Source organism: Macrosteles quadrilineatus, unplaced genomic scaffold (genome assembly GCF_028750875.1).
Source record: "Macrosteles quadrilineatus isolate MER2022 unplaced genomic scaffold, UCM_ALF_1.0 Scaffold_5__1_contigs__length_97177068, whole genome shotgun sequence".
NCBI classification, from domain to species: Eukaryota; Metazoa; Arthropoda; class Insecta; order Hemiptera; family Cicadellidae; genus Macrosteles; species Macrosteles quadrilineatus.
In genome coordinates this window covers 80,243,899-80,268,228 of record NW_026542598.1, presented here as the reverse complement: position 1 = coordinate 80,268,228, position 24,330 = coordinate 80,243,899, and the positions used below count along the sequence as shown (strand labels likewise).

Below are 24,330 nucleotides of genomic sequence, written 5' to 3'. Positions count from 1 at the left end.
CAATACTCGGGTAGAAGTGGACTTTTTGTCCCGTCACGTTTTACCCGGATGTACATTGGAAACGTCCCAGGTAGAGTTGGTTTTGTGGTAGACACTATCTAAATGTAAATTTGCACCGTCGCCGTGGGTCAATTGGTTTATCCACAATATAAATACTGAAGGTGATTGCTTTCGGTCCCGAAATTTCGGAAATAAAATATAGAAACATAAAAATATATAAGTTGAAAATTATAGGTTATCATTTAGCTTCAAGAGTTGGGTAGCTTATAGAGATCCAGTAATCAAAGGGCTGTTTAGATTCTGAGTAACATAAGTACCACAAAGTCAACAGTTCAAAATTTGAACAAGCTGTCTTTGCTGTCGGTTAAATAGTATAGTGGTCGTGACTAAAGAAATTACTGATTGCAGTAGTAACACAAACCTAAATGAGGCATATCACCTCTATTGCATTGATCTTACATTTATATTTAGATGAAATGAGATTTACCTGTTCATAATCTCAACTCAGTGACACAGTGCATTGGATCGTAGTCGAGTCAGCTCAATAGTTTATTTGGCCTTAGATTATGACTCAAATTCAAAAGGGTCGTTTTTCTGTCGATTATTTTGTTACAGTCCAAGGTGTAATGCACATATATATCATTATGTATTTGTTATGCTAAAATAAAATCTGTATACATTCCTTCAATTATTTTAAAAAATAATACAAACATAAATTAGATTTTTAAATAATGATTACGATGAGTGTGTATGCATTTTATAATCTAACATGTACTGAACTATGAACTCCCAATCGATCAAATCATTGTACTCGTGTCGCCGGTCACGAAATCACAAAACACAAACATCCGCTGCGAATGTTGGGAAACAGTTTTTATCGAGCAATGATTACCTTTACAAATGACAGAATTACCATTTGCACGGAAACCGACAAAGACCATTAGAGTCCCCAACGCAAGGTCGGTTGGCAGCGCTGAGTCTCATTATTGTATTTATTATTCACGTGACATCGAGTGCGGCGGTAACTACAGCGATACAACCGGCCTCAACGCTCAACGTGTTGACAGTAAGTGTCTTTCGTCAAGTCTTTATCGACGAGACTGTCCAAGACCTTGGTGCTAGAGTCGAGAGGCCTTGTTGATTCTCACACCCTTCAATGTGTCTACAAGAAGGGGTTGTCGAAATCGTGGACGTGTTGAATCTGAGTTGAATGGAGAAGTTGGTTGTACAACATATTTGAACGTTTTTTTACGTGTGAGAACGCCGGTGGTATTTTTTTCTGTAAGAGAAAGGTCCTAACAGTTCTTGCTGATATTTTGTAAGAGTATCATGAATTTGATGGTCCGAACGCTAAAATGCAGCTAGGTGCAGGTTTCGAACCCGCAGCATCCAGATTTGAAGGAGAAACCAAGTTCAAACCCGAGGGTTTTATATGTCCCACCTTTACATCCTAGGACGCTAGGTTTTAGTGAAGAACTGTTTTACACATTACTCCAGGCTATTCAAAGGGTCACGGCATTATCACATTGATAAAATCTATTGATGATTGGCGGGATTTGAACCCGGGACCTTGGGTTCCGAAGCCCCGAGCTCTGCCACTATACCAACTCGCTCTCCCTATAGAAAAGTATCAACTGGTGGGCTGTTAAGAGCTGAATCAAACTTTGCAATATTTTTCATTGCTCGTGAGTCATAGCTAAGCTAAAATTTCCAATTTAATAACAAAATCAATATAAAATATATCGGTTCCATATTTCAAAATATTTGCAATACTCATTATACTATCTGCTGCAATCATATTTAATTCCACGTTGATTTCATTTGACAAAATTAAAAATTAAATCCAAATTCACTAAACGCTAATTTTACATCTCAAAGAAAACGCAAAAGGAAAGCGGCACACAGATAAGTTTACAAGGGGAATAAGTGAAGGAGAATAAACTTTTAACAATGCAGAAAACCTGATTGGCCCAATGAGTGGAGCAAAGATAAAAATGGAGGGAAAATAAGAGGGAAGAACGGAAGAGGAAATCTGAGAGGCGATTAGCGGATGAAACTCATCACTGCAACTCGACTGTGCAACTTTAACTCTCCGCTCGCCGCTCACAATATTTCCCTCAACGCTTTTACAGTTTGCATGTTTACTGTCGAACATTTTACCACTACTAGCGATTGTTTACGTTGTGCACTAAAATGTTGACACGTAAAATTAATCAGTTTGGTACGCGAAGGAATGTGTGTTTGCATAATCTGAATTTTAGAGGCGACCGATTTTGGCCGCAAATAACTCGTCTACCACCAGGGTTATTTTTATGTTGTCACAATATTTTAAAATTTTTAAAGAGTCACATAATTTATGTCAGTCTTTTAAAACAATTTTGTACCAGGTAGGGATTGAAATTAGTGCCAAAGTTAATACAGAACTCATTGATATTATAAGTTTACGATTTAAGTTTAACATTATTATGAGAAGGAAACTTTTAACTCAGTCCTAAACCGAAGCCATCAGAAAAAAATGTGGATTTGATTTTTTATATTCTTAATGATCTATTCACACATATCAGTTCCGGCACGTCACACTTCAGTCACATAAGTCACGTCTCAGTAAAAAATGTGTTCTTTAATGTATTGTTTTTTGCACTACTGTAACTCATCCAGTGCAGTCTGTCAGTCAATTTAAGATTTCTTCCCAATATTTTGTGATCGTCCGGACTTCTTACGGTCGTGAGATGTGTGCGTTTGACATAAAAATAGTGTTTTCGTTATTTAAATAATTGTTTTTTATATTTTAAGTACCAATCGTAATAATCATCAATATGGAATATAGGTAAAAATTGATAGAATAATGTGTTTTAGTAAAACAATTCTCGACTGTTTAAATTGATCACTTTAAATAAAGTGACGGAAGACTGCTGACGGACAGTTTACTGAGGAATTGCGGATGCAACTGAGACTGATCTGTGACTGGTCTGTGACGGAACAGTGACTGCATGACTGGATTAATGTGTGTGTGAATGTGCAGAAAACTGAATTTCATCTAGTTTTAATGACTAGCAAATAAACGGGTTTGGAAATTTACAGTAGTAGGGAGCGTTATGGAAAATCATCCTTAGTCCTTGGTATCCGTAAGACTGTGGTTAGAGTGCAAAACTCCTGTCCTGAGGGGCGGGGTTCAAGCTATATCATTCACCAATGGCTTTTAACAATATGATAATGCCGTGACCCTGTGATTCGGAATCAGCCATAAGCTCTTTAAGCACGTTAAGTGCTGGACTTTGGTGCCCGAGGACCAGGGTTCTAATCCTGCCAATCGCATTTTTTTTATCTAAGTGATAATGCCACAACCCTCTAGGGATAGCCTGAAGTAATGAGCAAAATGGTTCCGGTGAGCCTAGTGTTCTAGGATGTGAAGGCTGGACAAAAAACGGCCTAGAAAACAAAAATAATGGTCCTTTCAGGTTAGGAGAGCTTCCTCATTCAAGAACTTCCTTCACTAAAATCCGTACAACTAGTATTCAATTTGATTGGAACCAAATTTACAAAAATAGCATGACATTGTAAAATTTACAAAATCAGTTTTAGAACCGATTCTACCAATCAAATGTAATATTTTACTGAACTCAATCTTGTCCGTTAAATTTTCGAACTTGCTTATCAGAGGGGCTTATCAAGCGCGTGTTCCATGTAGGAACGCAGAGGGATTCAGTGTACAAGATGAACCAATTCAACATATCACTGTTACTCCAGGCCCATGGGAAATCTCATGTTAAGCATCAAGATACCGAGCCTTCTAAACTGCTAACTCTCGTATCTGATGTCTAATAATGAAAGTTGATCCGTATTGCCAATTCATTTTCAACAGTTTGGACGAGTTACTTCTTGATTCGTCCTGGCGATTCGTCATTTGGGTCTTTTTCAGAAGATGGCTGCCACAATACTGTGGAAAAGTCACAGTTTAGGTTAGGTGATTTTTGGGATTATTCCCGTTCAATAAATAAAAAAAAACGTGTGAGTAAAGCTATAAAATAACCTAACCTAACCCAACCCAACCTAAAATGTGGTTATTCCACAGTTTAAAAGGTGGTGGCCCTCTTCTGAAAAAATAACTTGTTATTTTCTAGTATATAAGACTATACGGTTTCCACTAGGATAATATATCAACCTTATTTTTGCCATTAGATGTTTTAATTTATCTAAGGCGATAAATCTAATTTAAAAATACACAAGGGTCAAATCAGAAGTATGTGAGTGACTAAAGAAGAAGGAAAATCAAATGACTGATAGTTTATTGTTAGTCGTAGTGTTTTGTTTTGATTGTTTAAATGATCAGTATTATCAGTTTTTTACACCCTTCGGAATAAAAACATACTGTAACAATAATTTAGAAATTATATTTACACAGAACACATCAGCTAGCAAGTCTAATGACAATTTCAAAGACAATTTCTCGACGCCTATCATAACTCTTCGTGCGGATAAGTAGGCAGATTCATGGCTTATTACCTAATAGTGTTCCGTGATTCAGTGGTGTCAGCGTTTTAATGCTTAGATGAGCTACGGCAATCAATACCCAACACTGTAAATCACCTTGTGTGAAACAGCTGGCTATAGTTTATGTTCATACGATCAGCTGTTCCCACTTAAATATTTATTTACCAGCACAAACAATTTTAGGAAAATTGCCTGATAGAAATCTTTGACAGCTGCTTATCACCGATGATGTACTATAAAACCTTTCGTCGTTGCATAAATTCCCGTAGTTTTGAGTTATTTGGGTACGTTTTTTATGTGTTGTAACTGTTACTAACCTGTATTAAGACTATTACTGTACATTCATTTGGTTTTTTTTATTTTAAATTTTGTAATGTTTGAATTTGTTTTGCTTTATCTGACGAACTATATTTCACTCAAATCTCTTAACAGTAATCGGAATTTACATACGTGCTTCCAAGTAGTCCTGTCATGCACTGAACTAGTTGGGTTGGAGGCGATTTGTTATAAAGGAGGCCCTAATCAGGTCATATAGTACACCCAGTGAAGATGGGTTGTACATATGACTTAATTTTTCTCAATTCAGCTCAGTTCAATTAAAAAAACATTTTTATGTCACAAGAAACTATTTTAGCCACAGGAATTACCCGCGTATACCATGAAAAGTAGACAGAATCAAAAAAGTTTTTGAATAAAATAGGCTGACCGCCTCCTTACCCCTGCAGTTGTCCTTCTACATAGGCCCCGGGCCGAGAACTAATCCAACAAAGGAAGAAGTAATCCTTTACAGAAGATTTAGTTGCGGGCACCAGGATTCGAACCCATGACATCACTGTCATCGATTTAAGTCCATCTCGCAACTATTTCGTAATGGCTCACAAAAAGCTTTAATAATCGGACTTAACATGGAAAACTCAAAAATCTCATCTGGAAAAACATTCACCAACTTCTTTGCATTATTTATATATCATCAACTTGTAAAATGTTTTTGAAATGTACGTTGGGAAAGTGGTCACTCACACCTACACTACGCTATAAGCTCCGTTAGAAAGCCAGAGTACTTACCGCCATAGTTGGGCCTTACTCGTTTGTCATAAGAGACACTGAAGGAGTCCAAGATGGCGGAGATGTTGACGTCCCCCAGCATACTACCCCCGCCAGTCCTGCAACATAGAGACGAGTCATTCCCACAGATACGGGAAATTGGGGACAAAGGTTGGCAAGCATGCCGGCCTCTCTACTGAAAGCCAGGCAATAAGCAGGCAAAATTGTGCGATGGTTATGAATACTGAAGTTTGGAGTTTGTGATCTGTAGAGAATCACATGAGTATAGTTCTGGGCAGCCTATTGTGAATGTTGAGTCCGTGTCCTTATAATTAGGCCGGATATTGTAACAGAATAAATGGTACTTTGGTATTATACCGACCACACCGATAAATCGACTTCCAAACAAGATTATAATTAGTTTTATAGCAACATCTTCATAACCTAACCTAACCAACCTTACCTAAAACATACTCAACCCTTATGTTAGGTTAGGTTATAATTATTAGGTGTGGTTGGTATAATACCAAAGTACCGAATAAACCATTAGATAAACAACAGTATCGCATTTATATTTATCTACAGTAAATTACTTGGCGTTATTGAGCTCCCTGATACCTTTAATATCGTAGTAAGGCAGTAATTATTATTTAGTACTGGACGTTGCACCGGTTGGTTAGTTTCGTGATGTTTCAGTCCGGGGAGTTGAAACCCAACCGGACTGAGGCTTTTCTAGGACCAAGTCTTCGGAACATTGTCCGGCTAAGGACACGGACCCAAACTTTGGTTCACCATAGGCTGTGCAGCACTATAACGTCATAGTGTGCTTAATCGACTGTGTGCTTCCATCAGAGGTTTAGATTTTTCAAGGGGGAGCAAAAAATTGTGGGGTGTCACATAAAAAAGTTATACTCCAATTTACAACATTGAAAAAGTGTGAAAAATAGTTAAATTTTAACAGAAGCACACTAATTTGGCAGTTCGGTAAGTTTACTCTTATTTTATTGCTAGAGTGGGAAAAACTATGATGATTTTAGCACACCTGTTCTACTTTAACTATATGAAATGTCTACTTCAGTATTAATAGCCAACTAATTAATTATGTACGTTACGAAGATAAAGAAATTGGAAATTTTGTTTTTAAGTTGAATTTGCTCTTGGTTAAAACTAGGTTGTTTAGGTTGTTTATTATATTCCATACATTTAAGAAGTGTGTTTGCATTAGCGGGGTCATTGTTATTAATGTAGGTGGATACAGAGGCTCAAAACGTAATGTTGATTCACAGCTCGTGGTTAAAATGTGTAGTTCATTTTTATATCCATTACTAATGTGTTTATTAGATAGACAGTAAGAGATTAAGTTTATAGCTTAGTTTACCATATCCATGTTATTGGAAGTATTGCAATCAGAATATTATTTTAGGTACTGTATTTAAACACCTATTTTTTTATTTGTAGTATAATGCAGTGCACCAACTTCGTGCACTCTGATAATTTGATTCTTTAGTTTGTAATAAATGTATAAATAATGTTCTGTGATAAACCATAACCAAGCTTTTAAAGATTGGAAATTACGTAAAGCATTATTACACTTATTTTTAAGAAATTACGTTACAGTTGAGCGACAGTCTTATTTTTTCTCAAATATATTTACTGTGTTAATTACCTAATTTCATTATGATATTTGTTAGTCTTGTATTAGTACGTGCAAAAAACCTTTAATACAATTAATTTGAGTTCACTTTCAATTTAATCCGTTAAACTTTGGTTAAATGCTATTAAAAATATATTCTATATTCGATTTAAAATTTAATTCTGTGATTTAAAACTAGTTTTTAAAGAATTATGTATAAACTGCAGCAAGTTCAGGAAACTTCATAGTGCATAAAAAATAAATATGTAATGTACTCTACTAAGAAATGCAAAGTTTAAAAGTGAACATTCTCCTATAACAGGCATATTATTTCTGCAGCTGAACTCAAGATGCTTATTTTAGAGTATATAACTGTTGCACACAAGACCTCTTTAAAGGTAGAATGAATGTTTGATCCATGGGTTCAAGTTCAAATCCGACTAAAAGCGAGTATTTAGAAAGGTTAATCACGTCAAACGTTCATCCTTGAGCTAAAGAAGCTATCAGCATGCTTCTTTTTGCACTCGCAATACAATGTCTATGATTAAAATGCATATAAATCTAAAAATTACAATATTTATTATAATAAGAAAGTCTCAACAAATTGCTTTTAATTTTTATGTTTCTAATGGCATAGCAAAAATAATATTCAGTATAACTAGCTTAAGCCAAAATCTAGTTGTTGATAGCTATAAAGCCATCTATGAGCTCAAAAGTGCTAAATTGAGCATACATAAAATTTCATATTGATACAACTTTTTAGTTTTAAACAGTTATCCATCTGGAAACATATGACATATTCACTAAACTCTATTAACAAATACATCCATAATATCACTTCAGTAGAATTTTGTAAAGTGTGAAGTGTTAAATCACAATTCAAGAAGATTTCCAGTCAACATTAATCTTGACCATCATTTAGCAGTTGGTTAGCCGAATTAAAGTTGTAAATTCAACCTTTTTTACAACTAACTGATAAAAGTACCCAATTCTATTTCTAAAATACTTGTATTTTTCAGTTTTACACATCAGGCAAACATAGAACGCAATTTTAATCCTTTAATGTCGTTATGGTTAATGATTGTTTACTATGTAGTTTCTTGCAAATCATGCTCAACAATGCTTGGTTCATCGGCAAATCAGCAACACAATACAACAATACACAATAGGTTATCTGCTACTGCCGACCACTGTCCCTAGGCACTAAAACTTTATTTCTCTTCACCCCCCACTATACTCTACCCCACATCAACTCCCCACACACTCTTTGCTATACACATTGACTGTACACATCCCATACACAACCTATAGACCTTCTCTATACCACTGTCTTTATTGTGTATTTAGAAAGACAAGCTATTAATATTTATTTGGTGTTTAGAACAAATTTCACATAATTTCCCATAAGAAATAATTTAACATAAAATGATGTAGTTTTGAAAATGTTGAGCACCTATATATTTTCAAATCCAAGCAGAATATTTTATCATTTGAAATACAGTACTGTATTTGTACATACTTTGAGTAACTATAGGTCCCAAAAGTTCTTTTATTTTGAAAGTATTTTAAGACGTTATTCCCCACTGCAGATTAAAAATTTTAATAGAAAAAAAATTGCGTTAATAATGTCTTATTGTAGGCTATATTAAGGCACTTTGAGAGGGTTGAGTTTTAACACCTGCTAAACAAAGATTGTTTTTAGGTGACTTCACCATTCTAACTGAAATCAAAACGTTCAACAACCAAGATAATTAAAACACGTTACAATAACTTAAATCATAAAATTTTAAGCGATCTGTTCAAGTCAAATGGGGATGTAAAACGTAATTTTTGTTTACTAAGACAAAATTAATCAATAAGTAATATTTTAGCGGTCCAAAGTTTATACAGTTATTTTGTATCAATTCAGCCGTTTTACAATTTGTCCGTCTGTTGTAAATTAAAGGGTTTTAAGGTATTAGTTAACGAAAGGAAATGAATAGATTATTTTCCCAAGTTGACGTAAAGGTTGTAGGCGAATGACGTGTGTTGCTGGACTGTCCGCAGGCAAACAATTAAAGGACCTTTGTATCCTGTTGGGCTACATTCATAATGTAACGCTTCCCTAGCTCCTCGCCTGCGCCAGCGACTGACCGAGTTGATCCCTTATTAAACAGCGTTCTCGTCTAAAGCTCACCTCAAACCCATGTAGCTGTCTTGTTCCGGAGGATTTACATGTTTCTGCAACCCGAAAGTAATACCTTGCAGGTTTTTAAAATGTCCCATTTAAGGTGACAGGTTCACTCAATATCGAATAATGAACATTATTTAATGTAAATTAACTTATTTATGGTTTTGTAACTTATTTAATTATCAAAATGAGAACTTCTTATTCTTCAGTGCTAAATTTGGTAATTAATGCTTACGCAATTCAAATAACAGGTTATTTTCATCCAAGACGTATGTATTGTAGCTGTCAATATGCCATGTATTTGTGTGTGTTGTTATTTCAGAGCTTCATTTGGGACTTCTGTCCAATTACAATGAAATACGTAATATTAAAAGTCCAACAGGTCCATGTATCCTCACTAAGCAATCATTTAAATTATAATTTAATGATAAAATTATTTTAAGGAGGCCTATCAAACAATTTAATTTACTAAAAAAAATTATTATATTGAAAGTCTGCAATAAACTAACTATCACGATTTATATTGATATTTTGCATTTATTTAGGTTTCCTACAGTAAGATTTTCAGACAGTTTTGTATTAGATAAAAAGGCTTATACTGGAAGAAGTCTAAAAAATTAATCGCCAGACACGGAATATACTTTGGTAGAACACGTTTCTATTACAGACCTATAAAAACGTATACGAAGTATTGTTCTACTACTCAATGTCCTCGTTTCGAAAAACCGACGCCTATTTAGTTTAAATTGTACCATAAATTGAAATCACCCGCCTATATTACTCAAACAAGCGGTATAAAGATAAGTTAATGTGCGAAAACACCGCGACAAGATCTGTGAAAGGATGCGACGTTTAAAGGACTAAGGAACATGCTACTACTAATGACGCCCTCTATTGACATCGTCTGCAGGATCCAACGCTCTTTTAATTATTCTAGACTCTAGATTTATTCCTTTATGCGTTTTATAAAATATAATCATGGAAATTTCAAATTCCTAAATGCTAACAAAGCCTGTGAAAAATACATCACTTTTAAGAAAACACGTTTGGGAGTCAAATTATATTTTTCAACTGATGAGTGCAATAAGAAATATTCTAATATCTTTTATGTAATTTTATGTCCTAATACGTAATTTTATGACAAATACAACATCTATTGATTTAAGAGATTACAAAACGAACGAGAGACATTTATCATTTGCTGACATTTTTACCATAATCTCCCTAAAAATATTGCAAATATGTGTTCTTAATAAGTCATTATCATCACTTTAGTACTATCTCCAATTTGGAACAATATTTCCAGCGAAAATCCAACCACATTATGTAAACCAAACAAAACTACAACAAATATTGATATTGACTGGTCAACTGCAGTACTTCTTAAGGCAGGATTTCATGTGTTGTCTGTGGACATATATTGCATTTTCTATACTGCACACACCCAGTCAGTGACTGAAGCGTGCCCGTGTCTGCATCACGGGTCAGTAGGTCAAAGTGTGCGTGTCACGCTAACCGCGTGCCAGGGCCACAAAATCAATAACCGCGTGAATGAAACTCAACTGAGTGTCCTAGCACAACACCCCAGCCACTGACAACGAAATAAAAACCGTCCACTAATGGCGATGATGGCAGCGCACGCTCTTCTGTCAACTCCCTAACACGCCCGGCATTGCTTCAATGTTTTACGATGACGACAGGAACTAAAAACATTCTGGGGTTGGGATTTCCTTTTACATTACTTTCGTTTGTATTTGCACATAAAAAATGAATAAACCTCTTAAAGCAACACATATTTATTGTTTTATGATATTTATCACTTTTAGATCACCTTTTTACCAAACCATTTTAAATTATGCTCTGAAGGTACCTTAAACGATTATTTTTTAGTACTTTTACACAGCTGCCTACCAAATTTGAATCGTGATAAACGTTAACATAACAATATACCGTTTAAAGTAACAGAGGTCAAACTGCTTTAAAACATAACTTTTAAAATCATTTATTTTTATTGTATTTTCAAAGCTTCCAGTCAACCCATAAAGCTCCACTTTTACCGAAATTACCAAATATTTGCTACAATTTTATTTTACAATAGAGACAAAATAAAGTTTTATAATGTGTGAGTTCCCTTCCATTGCTAACAGAGACAAAGTAACAAATATAATAGCGTATAATTACTATTATACTCTATTCGAATTAAAACAGCCTATAGAACTATCTATATATTAATAGGCAAGCATGTTTCTTTAAAACCTTTTTTCTCAGCTCGTGTGCATCGCAGGGAAAATCTACGCATACTGTTGGAAATATATTTTCCTGTAGATGTGCAGAATGCTTTTAAAAAGTAAAATAGGCTAACAAATAAGAACAAAAAATGATTTTGAAAACTTCAAAAAAATTTCATGGACCATATGGGTTGCCATGATGGTGACGAAATAACAACAAAATGTAAACAGAAAATCAAAACAAATGGAAGAAATTCCAATCACATGTTTTTTTTACAGTGTGGGGAGAAAATAGAGAAGTCTGTACATTAATTATTTTTGGTCGAGTTTCGACCACAGGACGACCACTAGTTTAACATAATTATATGGTCTTTACCTTGTTTAATATACCAATTTCCATTATGCGTGATAATAAACATAGGGTAACACATATTAATCAACTTATCCAGTCCCATCGTCGACAAGATAATTATCACAAATCGCACCTTCCATACCATCTGGAACTTTTTACGTAAATCTTGACTTTAGGCATTGCATTTATTATTGGTGTATTGAATATGTTCCAATCCCTTTTATGCATATATTTCAACTGAAAACTTACTTGGTTACTTGGGTACACAAAACATTTGTTATCTCTTTAGTAATAGAATAATAAAAAAAATTTTATCGCGTATACAAGCTTTTGTGTTCAGTTGGTAATAAGACTAATACGTCCTCGTGTAAATTAAAATTAAAAGCGGTGATTCCGAGAGCCCGCCTCATTAACTGGCTGATAATTGAACGACCTTTATTCATGCGGATTCCATCAACTCATTAGTGGTTATGCGATTCTGTAACTCGGGTCGAGTATTATCCACATGTGGAGAGTACTTGTACGGGAAAGTTAATTACTTAGTTGGAAATGTCACGAAGAGTTTGAAACTACTTCTGTTCAAACTAGTAGTGCAGGAGTATGTGTTTAATTGGTGCTTAAGTCATTAATACTAACGAGGGTAGTATATTTTGTAATGGCTAAGTACAGCATTGGCAAATAAGTATAGAATGTAAAAATACTGCCGCAGAAAACCTGCCGACTAAGTGAATTTCCATTTGTCTGAATTGATTTTCAATCAAATCTATTCAAATAACATTAGGTTAAACGAGTGCCTAGGTTTGCTGCTACAAGGAAACTAATAAAGTGTGTTTTTTGGTAAAATATTAATAGCTTAGTATAAGACAAAATACATTTACCAAGTTTGATCAAAATACATCTATAACCAAGCAAACTGAAACATTTGTCAATATTCTCCATAAGAAAACATGGGAATTTTTAATTTACAACTTTTTGAATTTAACCGTACAAAAACACTTCACTATACTAAATTATTTGTATTTTTAAGCTCTTTAAATTGGTCTGGAGAGAAATTCTGTGTTTTTTATGGTCAAAAATTAGAAAAATCCATTTTCATCCCATTAAACTCCCCGTGAAACCCCGTTTCCATAGTCCGATCATGCTGGTTCACGAACTCATTCGAGTTTATCCCGCCTTACACCTTCAAACCAAATTTCAACAAACTTTTACAAAATTACTCAAGTTATTGCGTTCACGGACACACACACATATACATATACATATGTAATTAGGTACCGGGCTTTAGTCTTACCATGATTTATACGATGATGATTTATACCCTATAACGAAATTTGCTAAAAGCTACTTTCAAAATAAATAGGATCAACATTATTGCGAGTATACCATAGAAATATGTTTGCTCATCGATATTTGTAACCTATTATAACTTAAATATGAAAATCGTACAGTTGATATGTAATAGTTAGAATGTAGCAAATAGTCAACAGTAATGTTTACACAATTTTCATGCTAGGTAAATATTGTTTTTAAACCAGTATTATAATATTACTTTCCTTTTCCGACGTAACACTAGTGACCTACTTTACAGCAGTGCAGGTGTTGATGATCGGCTACAGACCGTCTATCGCAGGCTGTTGTAGTCAAACGATATTTAGGTACCGGATTCCCTTGACCTAGTGGTCCCCGGGAAATTTCTATCTTTGAAAAAAAATGAACCTACCTTAAATAATTCGTATTTCAACCAAAAATAAATTATTACTAACGGAAAAACAAATGGTTTGTAAAAGTTGTTTAACGATTTGTTCTTTTACATTGCCTACTAAGATTATGCATTATCATTGAATTCACTAGTGCATATTTACGATATTTTTGTTGAATTTAGTTTTACGATTGTTGAAAACAACGCACATCCTATGCAAACCTGATAGCCAGAAATGTCTTATATGGAAACGAATCAAATATCTTAAACGTCAAAATAACTTAAAGCCCTTTTATCTTAAATGTAACCTAGGTAGGTGTTTCGTAACTATTCCTGTGTTCACAGTGTAAATATTCTAACAATATTTGGTGGATCACAGAAATGAAATTATTCGGCTGTCTTCTTACGAGTGTTATTCTCGTATTATTATCATACTATTAAAATTACCTCTTCTAAAAGTTATTGAAATGGCAGTTACGGTAAGTATGAACATCAAGGTACCTTTAATTAGTTTACTTTTGTCTATTTTGGTCAGAATTGTAATGCAATTAAATTTATGCAAATTTGTAAGCTATTGAACATATAAAATAACAGTATGTTGGATAAAAGTGGCTTTTTACGGTAAATTAAATCTTGTAAGATTGGTCTGATGATGTAAAATTTTATAATCCTACAGGATGTCGTGCAGAGGGAGGTTGCAGGGTACTCAAGTCGCGGTGAATAACGTATGAGTGACGTCACATGCTGTATGGGGGTGGGAGGGGGGCAAGGGGGGTTCAATTTGGACCTGTCGTCCCCGGGGGAACCGTAGGGAACCTCCTAAGGTTGTGGAAGTGTGGGAACTGGTCGCGTAACCTTAATGATCACTAGACTGAAATACAACTGAAGCCTAACGATTTGACATAGATATACGACTTTTGTATTGGTAGAAATGTTTTAAAATTATGCTACGAGGAATATAAGATGTATATCAACATATCATGACATTTGCAAGTATTCTTTTGGGATTTGCTAAGAAAAATAATTGAAATTTCTGTAGTTATTTTCAGGTTCTGTCCTATGTTCCTAACCCAAAAGTCCAGCCAGGGGAGCAAGCTGGTCTAGTACTAGAGCTCAGGACTTCGGAGTCCGAGATCCTGGGTTCAAAACCTGCGTATCACCAATGGATTTCACCATGTGATAATGCCGTGACCCTCTAATACTAGCCTGAAGTAATGTGTAAAACAGTTATGGGCTAGAAACTAGCGTTCTAGGATGTGAAGGTGGGACATAAAAACCCCAAAGTCCGATTGGTGGATAAAATGTTAAGTTTTGTTTTAAACGACTATATAATATGTAAGCATGTTTCTTTATAACCTTTTATCTCAGTTCGTGTGCATCGTAGGGAAAATCTATGCATACTGTTAGAAAGATATTTTCCTGTATGTGCAGAATTCCTTTATAAATTAAAATAGACAAAAAATAAGAACAAAAAATGAATTAAAAATAACATTGGCCTTACTGGTTGCTATGCTGGTGACGAAATAACAACGAAACATAAACAGAAAGGAAAATCAGGAAAACCTAAACAAATAATGGAAGAAATTCCAATCACATATTTTATTTACAGTGTGCGGTGAAAATAGAGAAGTCTGCACATTACATATTTTTGGTCGAGTTTATTTTTGGACGACCTATTTTTTCTTTATTTAAATCCCAGTAAGTTTAAATGAACAATACCTATATCTAAGGAATTACTCATAATCTAATTTACTACAAACTGTGTACATTTTTGCTTTTTATGTATTGTAAATTATGTTTTTAAACTGAGGAAAGGTTTGCAATCCAGGTGAAGCTTGTAAATAGTTGAACGTAAAATCTGAATGTTATTTTCAGTTATTGTTATTTCAGTTGAGAAGAGAAGAAGAAGGTTTTTTATCTCCACGGTAATTGCCACCCTGGGTAGCTAAACAGAGGGTAATTGTGTCGAGCCTGAGGCAGGCTGCAGATTGTTGTCTTAAGCAAAGTAACGGTCAGAAAACGCAAAACTGATGCGACACTGTTCTTTTCCACCTTGTAAACCTTTAAAAATTAGAATTTACAAATAAATTATATTTGTATTCAAACCCGGGAATAGTAGAATACGTTCAATTTGGAATTCAAAATAGTATACATATTATTTGCAGAATGTGTTATGGTATAAAATAGTTATTGATTATAAATACAAAATATATATAAACACATTTCAAAATACTGTATTGTTTAATCAGATAGCTGAAGGAACAACATTTTGATAAAATAAACATTCTTTGGATATGCAAATACAATTCAAGATATGAGGAAGAGATAAATGAAAATCGGAAAATGTAATTTGTTGTGTAGCGGAAAATCTCATAAAGGCTTCAACTATTTTTTTCTTTTTTAAGAAGGGAAAATTTAAATACAAAACCAATAAAATATACACTTTGATGTGCCATTTCCTATATCAGCTCCACTATTGCTGTATACATTTCAGATTGGAGTTTTTACTTAGAGTAAGTTGTGTTATAATGCTTATTGTAGAACTCCACCTTTGCCCAAATAATCTTTACAAATGGATTCATGGTGCTGTTATAAGGAGTACTATTTTATTACTTGACTAACGAATACCTAACTTGTTCAGATGAATAATAAGTTATAATACTACATTTTTAGTATTACATAGGCTAATAATGTTAACCTAACAATTAAACCAACCCATTAACGTATACTTCAACACTTTCAAGAAACCCATAAAAATAAATATTTGCAGTCCGATTTTTGACTTTGCAAACTAATATTTAAACTAGCTGTCTTACTTCATGCATTTTGCAAATAATTCTTATAAAGAAAAAACATTTTCAAAAACGCTGCTGAACGAAACCCAAAATAGGGCGAGGTGAGAGGTGCGCCCGGCAGTGTGCTATTTGCCTGCAGCTAGAATCGATAAGCTTTCCCACCCTACTAGGCTGGGCACCCCCCCCCCCCCACCCCTCCCGAGATTGACATGTTAACCCTCAATAAATCCAAACAAACTGCGACTCTCATTCGTCACTGGCGACATAAGTTATACGACACAGGACACGTCATACACAGCAAGACAAGGAACGTTCCAAGGCAAAACATGGTGGGTCATAGACTACGGTTGTGTAAAAATATAAAGGGTTATTCACGAATATTAGAACAGAAACTACGTTTATAATGACACAAACAAATGATGTCACTAGTGACATAAGTTATATGACACAGGACACGTCATACACAAGACAAGGAACGTTCCAAGGCAAAACATGGTGGATCATAGACTACGGTTGTGTAAAAATGTATAGGGTTATTCACGAATATTAGAACAGAAACGGTGTTTATCATGAACACACACAAATGACGTCACTAGTGACATAAGTTATACGACACAGAACACGTCATACACAGCAAGACAAGGAACGTTCCAAGGCAAAACATGGTAGATCATAGACTACGGTTGAGTAAAAATGTATAGGGTTATTCACGAATATTAGAACAGAAACGGTGTTTATCATAAATATAAACGAATGACGTCACTAGTGACATAAGTTATACGACACAGGACACGTCATACACAGCAAGACAAGGAACGTTCCAAGGCAAAAAACGTGATGGATCATAGACTACGGTTGTGTAAAAATGTATAGGGTTATTCACGAATATTAGAACAGAAACGGTGTTTATCATAAATATAAACGGATGACATCACTAGAGACATAAGTTATACGACACAGGACACGTCATACACAGCAAGACAAGGAACGTTCCAAGGCAAAACATGGTGGGTCATAGACCACGGTTGTGTAAAAATGTATAGGGTTATTCACGAATATTAGAACAGAAACGGTGTTTATCATAAACACAAACGAATGACGTCACTGGCGACATAAGTTATACGACACAGGACACGTCATACACAGCAGACAAGGAACGTTCCAAGGCAAAACATGGTGGGTCATAGACCACGGTTGTGTAAAAAATGTATAGGGTTATTCACGAATATTAGAACAGAAACGGTGTTTATCATAAATATAAACGGATGACGTCACTGGCGACATAAGTTATACGACACAGGACACGTCATACACAGCAGACAAGGAACGTTCCAAGGCAAAACATGGTGGGTCATAGACTACGGTTGTGTAAAAATGTATAGGGTTATTCACGAATATTAGAACAGAAACGGCGTTTATCATGAACACACACAAATGACGTCACTGGCGACATAAGTTATACGACACAGGACACGTCATACACAGCAGACAAGGAACGTTCCAAGGCAAAACATGGTGGGTCATAGACCACGGTTGGGTAAAAATGTATAGGGTTATTCACGAATATTAGAACAGAAACGGCGTTTATCATAAATATAAACGAATGATGTCACTAGTGACATAAGTTATACGACACAGGACACGTCATACACAGCAAGACAAGGAACGTTCCAAGGCAAAACATGGTGGGTCATAGACTACGGTTGTGTAAAAATGTATAGGGTTATTCACGAATATTAGAACAGAAACGGCGTTTATCATAAAAATAAACGAATGACGTCACTGGTGACATAAGTTATACGACACAGGACACGTCATACACAGCAAGACAAGGAACGTTCCAAGGCAAAACATGGTGGGTCATAGACTACGGTTGTGTAAAAATGTATAGGGTTATTCACGAAAATTATAACAGAAACGGTGTTTATCATAAATACAAACAAATGACGTCACTGGCGACATAAGTTATACGACACAGGACACGTCATACACAGCAAGACAAGGAACGTTCTAAGGCAAAACATGGTGGGTCATAGACTACGGTTGTGTAAAAATGTATAGGGTTATTCACGAAAATTATAACAGAAACGTTGTTTATCATAAATACAAACAAATGACGTCACTGGCGACATAAGTTATACGACACAGGACACGTCATACACAGCAGACAAGGAACGTTCTAAGGCAAAACATGGTGGGTCATAGACTACGGTTGTGTAAAAATGTATAGGGTTATTCACGAATATTAGAACAGAAACGGTGTTTATAATAAATATAAACGAATGACGTCACTGGCGACATAAGTTGTACGACACAGGACATGTCATACACAGCAAGACAAGGAACGTTCCAAGGCAAAACATGGTGGGTCATAGACCACGGTTGTGTAAAAATGTATAGGGTTATTCACGAATATTAGAACAGAAACGGTGTTTATAATAAATATAAACGAATGACGTCACTGGCGACATAAGTTGTACGACACAGGACACGTCATACACAGCAGACAAGGAACGTTCCAAGGCAAAACATGGTGGGTCATAGACTACGGTTGTGTAAAAATGTATAGGGTTATTCACGAATATTAGAACAGAAACGGTGTTTATAATAAATATAAACGAATGACGTCACTGGCGACATAAGTTATACGGCACAGGACACGTCATACACAGCAAGACAAGGAACGTTCCAAGGTTCCATGGTGGATCATAGACTACGGTTGTGTAAAAATGTATAGGGTTATTCACGAATATTAGAACAGAAACGGTGTTCATCATAAATATAAACGAATGACGTCACTGGCGACATAAGTTATACGACACAGGACACGTCATACACAGCAAGACAAGGAACGTTCCAAGGTTCCATGGTGGATCATAGACTACGGTTGTGTAAAAATGTATAGGGTTATTCACGAATATTAGAACAGAAACTGTGTTTATCTATATAAATAAAATTAGAGTTTTGTCTGTACATTGCTTAGAATAATGAACTTTTTGGTTATTTTTACATTTCATAGGTCAGAGAAACCGAATCAAACCTTATCTCAATTTCTGTCTGTCTGTCTGTCTGTCTGTCTGTCTGTCTATCTGTCATTCTCTTGGTAACGCTAAAATACGCACTTTATTACAACTACTCCTCAATAACTATAGCACTGTCCCGCCTGAAACTTATTTTCCAAATACTATACAATATATGAGATGGTTTTAGACGTATTTCATCGAATATGAGACAGTTAGATATTTAACAGTAAACCCTTGAAAATCAAGTTTTTGTCGATTTTTGACGTGGAATTTCTGGAAGCCCATGTTAACCTTATGAGAAATGAAATTATTGAATCTTAACAGCTGTTTCAATTAAACAAGTTGGTTCTGTTCTGTGATGTTCAATAGCATTAAAGTTACAAGGATTACCAACAGGGTGCAGCACTAGCACTATTATTTCTTTTACATTTATGACAACAGCTAATTTGCAACCTGGAGGCGAGTGAGCGTAGCGAACGAGCTAACCTGAAGGCAAGTGAGCGTAGCGAACGAGCTAACCTGAAGGAAAGTGAGCGCAGCGAACGAGCTCCAACATACAGGTGAGTGAGCGTAGCGAACGAACTTCAACCAGGACGTGATTGAGCCATGCAAACGAGATCAGATAGTAAAAATAAAAGTAAGCCTACCGTTATAGGATCGACCGGCAGACACAGAGGTAATTTAACCTTTTATTGATTGTCATACCGATCCGGAACAACAAAAAACAACATAAAATGAAGCTATGTATAATAGTTTGGCCAGCATATCTTAAAATATGCAAACCAACTGCTGTTCTTTATATAAGAAGGTTTCAACTGAATATTATAAGATCCCCGTGCGTAGAACGGGTACACAGCTAGTCATAAATATAAACGAACCTCAAAGGCATGAGCTTGGAAGGTTTCAGGAAAAGAAAAGCAAGAGCTGGGCAAGTGGAGTACTAGAATTACGTGTGCCGATGGATTTTAAGTTTCTGCACCTGGACACACATCTAAGACGTTTCTACAGGTTTCACCGATCGTCCACAATTGACAGAACCACCCACAAAATAGCTCTATATCTCAAACGGTTGTGATTGTTGCTGAGTGTAATTGAACACTGATTTAAGTTATTTATGCACGGTTTGATGATCTATTCTGTGACATTACATTATGGGTTGTTTGATTAATTTGTGATTTTGTTTTATTTTATTTAGCTAGTATTCTAGCAGGAAAACTCATTTTTTAATGATTGTTAGACTGTAGGTAATTTTATTACCTGTATTTTTACCAAACAGAAACTGTACCAAATATACTTTGAATTTGATTAGGGGTTTGCACAAAAATAATGAGATTTAACACTGCATTGATAATTTTTATTTCCCCTTATTGAATGAGTTCAAACAAGGTGAAATAGCTTACTAAGGTTGAAACCTAATCCTTTTTACATTTTTATGTTTATTTCGTTATAGTACAAATCATACCGAGCAAGAACCAATAAAATGTTTGCCTCATATATAACACTAGTAATATGGTAAGGTTATAATAATGTGATTATTCATGACGATTTTTTAACCTCTCAGTAGCCTATTTGATTTTTCAAGATGATCAACGAAGGAATATATTTAATCATCAAAAGTGACAATATCATTTAGGTATTTAACAAGTGGTAGTTGCCTAACTAAGTAATGTTTAATGTTGCTGTTTTACCATCCAACTTAATTATTCAAACACCTAACTGTTAAGTCACGATAAAATGGACCTCTCAGATTCCAACACAATGTGTTAAACAGCGGGTTTACAAACGGTTATTTCAAGACTTGGCAGTTCTGGTGCTTGTAAAACAACGCGGAGCTCTTCAAGGATTCAATTTATCGTCTTGAGAGGTTTACGGCCGGTTTTATCTCAACCTCCGCCAAGGGGGCGATAACAAAGCCTGCGCCGAGACTATGATAACACGGGTAATGAGAAGCTGGGGTAAAAACTGCTACTTTCAAAGTAACGTTTTTTGCAACTGTTTTAAGTACCACTTGTTCTTGAATCCAGATGTGTTTGGATTTTTGAGTAATGACTTTACGTGATTGGGTTTGCTTTTGTAACGATTTAACTATAGAATGTTTGATAGAAAACGTGACTTCAAACAACGTAAAGAGTATTTTACTCAACCCTGCAACACTATCATGTGATGATATGTAAACATCTTTGTAGCTTTTCATTTTCCCTCAAGTTTTAAAGACTGCAATAAAACCACTTATATCGACTTTTAAAATTATCAGGTTCGGTGCTGAATAGCTTTATCGGTTCAAAAACGTTTTTATATGGGCCAGTTTAAATAAATAAATAAATATTCCTGAACAGTTGTGTTCAGTAATCGTTTGCGAAGGGCTGGAACAGAAAAGAAATCTATAAATAAGTTTATTAAATCTTTAAGAGAGTAACGCACCATTGGTTGTAATTTAAGTCGATTTAAAGTTAATCTGTGTAGTAATTGTTTAAGAGCATTTGTTCATTTACCCAACGATCTTTATATCGAAAGGTGTTGCGTTCAGCTTATAACCACCAAAAAGGTTACTGACTTTTTCCGTGATTTAGGATATCACTATGATTATTATTAAAACCAACGATTTAACATAACATGCTTATCATATAATTAATCCTACTAATATTATAAATGAGAAAGTTTGGATGTATGGATGTATGGATGGATGTATGGATGTATGGATGTATGTTTGTGACAAGTGAACGCAAAAAATACTGGTCGGATTGGGCTGAAATTTGGCATGATGATAGCTCACATTCCCGATTAACATATAGGCATATTATTATTTCAAAAATCCTTTCGGGCTCCGCCCCAGTGGCTCTGGAGTTTCCCATGTTAACCTTATGAGAAATTGAATTATTGAATCTTAACAGCTGTTTCAATTAAACAAGTTGGTTCTGTTCTATGATGTTCAATAGCATTAAAGTTACAAGGATTACCAACAGGGTGCAGCACTATTATTTCTTTTACATTTATGACAACAGCTAATTTGCAACCAAAAGGTGAGTGAGCGTAGCGAACGAACTTCAACCTGGAGGCGAGTTAGCGTAGCGAACGAGCTAACCTGAAGGCAAGTGAGCGCAGCGAACGAGCTCCAACCTAAAGGTGAGTGAGCGTAGCGAACGAGCTCCAACCTAAAGTTGAGTGAGCGTAGCGAACAAACTTCAACCAGGACGTGATTGAGCCATGCGAACGAGATAATCTTGAAAATTAAGAAGTTAAACGGGGCAAAGCCCGCGGGTTACAGCTAGTATTAAAAATTATATCCTATGTTTCACATATTAACTGTATGTGAATGTTGTTTGTCAAAACAATCAACGAAACGAACTAGATTTAATGTATTTCCTGAGCTTTCCGCCGAAACATGCAACACCCTGCGTGTTTTCACTTGAACTAACGAGGTATTTGTAGACTCATAATACTCAAACCTTGACAAGAAACTGTTAAACAAGTAGATTAAACGGTTTTAAATTGTTTGTGTTATTAACAAATTACGTTTGGAGGCTTAGTACCTTAGTAACAATCGAGGTGCCTGTTAGGCCTGGAGTTATCAACCATGCTTAATTGCACTTTAAAGTCCTAAAAATTTATTTTGACATTTATCAATCAATTATTCTGCTACAACTGTTCAAGACGAATTATCCATTAAATGGTTGTAAGGATAATGCAAAAGTGGTTGCATTCTTACTCGAAACCTCTGATTCACTAACAAATATTCAACTTCTTTTCCATATAAAAACAACATTCACCTGGGCCTTACGGATGGATAATACATAAATTATCAGTCGTATACAATTCATCCACTTCCCAACTCAGTTAAATTAGACAAATCTAACCCCAAGTAAATCATAAAATAGTAAATTCATAATTGACTAAATTTACAGTTTCCAGTTATAGCGTTCTGATAAAATAACCCTTTTAAACTGAATTCAACTGATAAAAACCATCGATAGTTAAGCACTATTCCCTCAAAACCTAGGCAAACAGGGTAAGTTTTATTTCCCCAATAATGATCACAAAAGAAAACCAACAATTATAATACTGCAACACAAAGTACAAACAAAGGAAAACTGTTGAGAATATAAAGCTGAACAGGGGTGTGAGAAGTTGAAACTGTGTGTGGTGGAAACCATAACAAGAGTCAAGTACAGGGGGTGTAAGGTCTGGGGGGGGGGGGTGTCGAGAACGGGGGTGACACTTGTCCAATCGCATCATTACTAAGAGAATGTCCTTCAACTTTGCTCCTGCTAGAGTATAATCAATCACTTGTTGCTATGCACGACTGTAATTGTAGATTTAATCATTGAAACATACCAAGCTAGAGAATTATCACCCTTATGGATCAGCTGAACATGGTTTTTTGGGGCGTTTTGGTCTAGGCTATGTAGAGAGTTGTGTTGTTTACTATTTCTTATTTGACAGCCATCCCGATATAATATTTGACTAAATATAAAATTGACGTCACCTAATTGCGTATATTAACAAAAATGAGTGAAGGAGTGTAGGAAAGGTTTGATGCCCTGTGTAGCCTTTTTACTGACCAAGATCAGCTGTTTCATTATCCAAGATCATTAAAAGCCCAGTGATCAAGAACAGCTGGGTCCAATTTCGAACCATCAAAAAGCTACAGACTTTTCTCATGAGGTAACCTTTCGTTACTAGGCGATCACTATAACGTAACCACTAACAAGCTATTTCAATTCAGCCTTTACTTGCACGGTTTTACAACCAAATAGTAGAATAAATGTTGAAAAACAAACCTAAAACAATATAAAAGCTGTCGTTGCAGTAATTCGACACTCATCCTTCACTAATCTTTGTATTAAAATAAGCAACCTGGGGTGCCGTAAAATATATACATATCCCAAAAAATAACA

At 35.2% G+C, this 24,330-nt stretch overlaps 1 protein-coding gene across 10 annotated transcripts in view; it reads right to left on the bottom strand.

Annotated features, from left to right (window-relative positions):
* The window catches only part of LOC128994350 (gamma-aminobutyric acid receptor subunit beta-like), a 111,367-nt gene that overhangs the window by 56,375 nt on the left and 30,662 nt on the right, over positions 1–24,330 (bottom strand). For 7 of the 10 annotated variants that reach the window (XM_054418864.1, XM_054418862.1, XM_054418865.1 and 4 more), the window contains exon 2: positions 5,557–5,654. In XM_054418864.1, coding sequence (XP_054274839.1) covers positions 5,557–5,654 — 98 coding nt within the window. The remainder of the gene's footprint in view (positions 1–5,556; positions 5,655–24,330) is intronic. The other 3 variants (XM_054418867.1, XM_054418869.1, XM_054418870.1) reach the window with 1 other exon arrangement.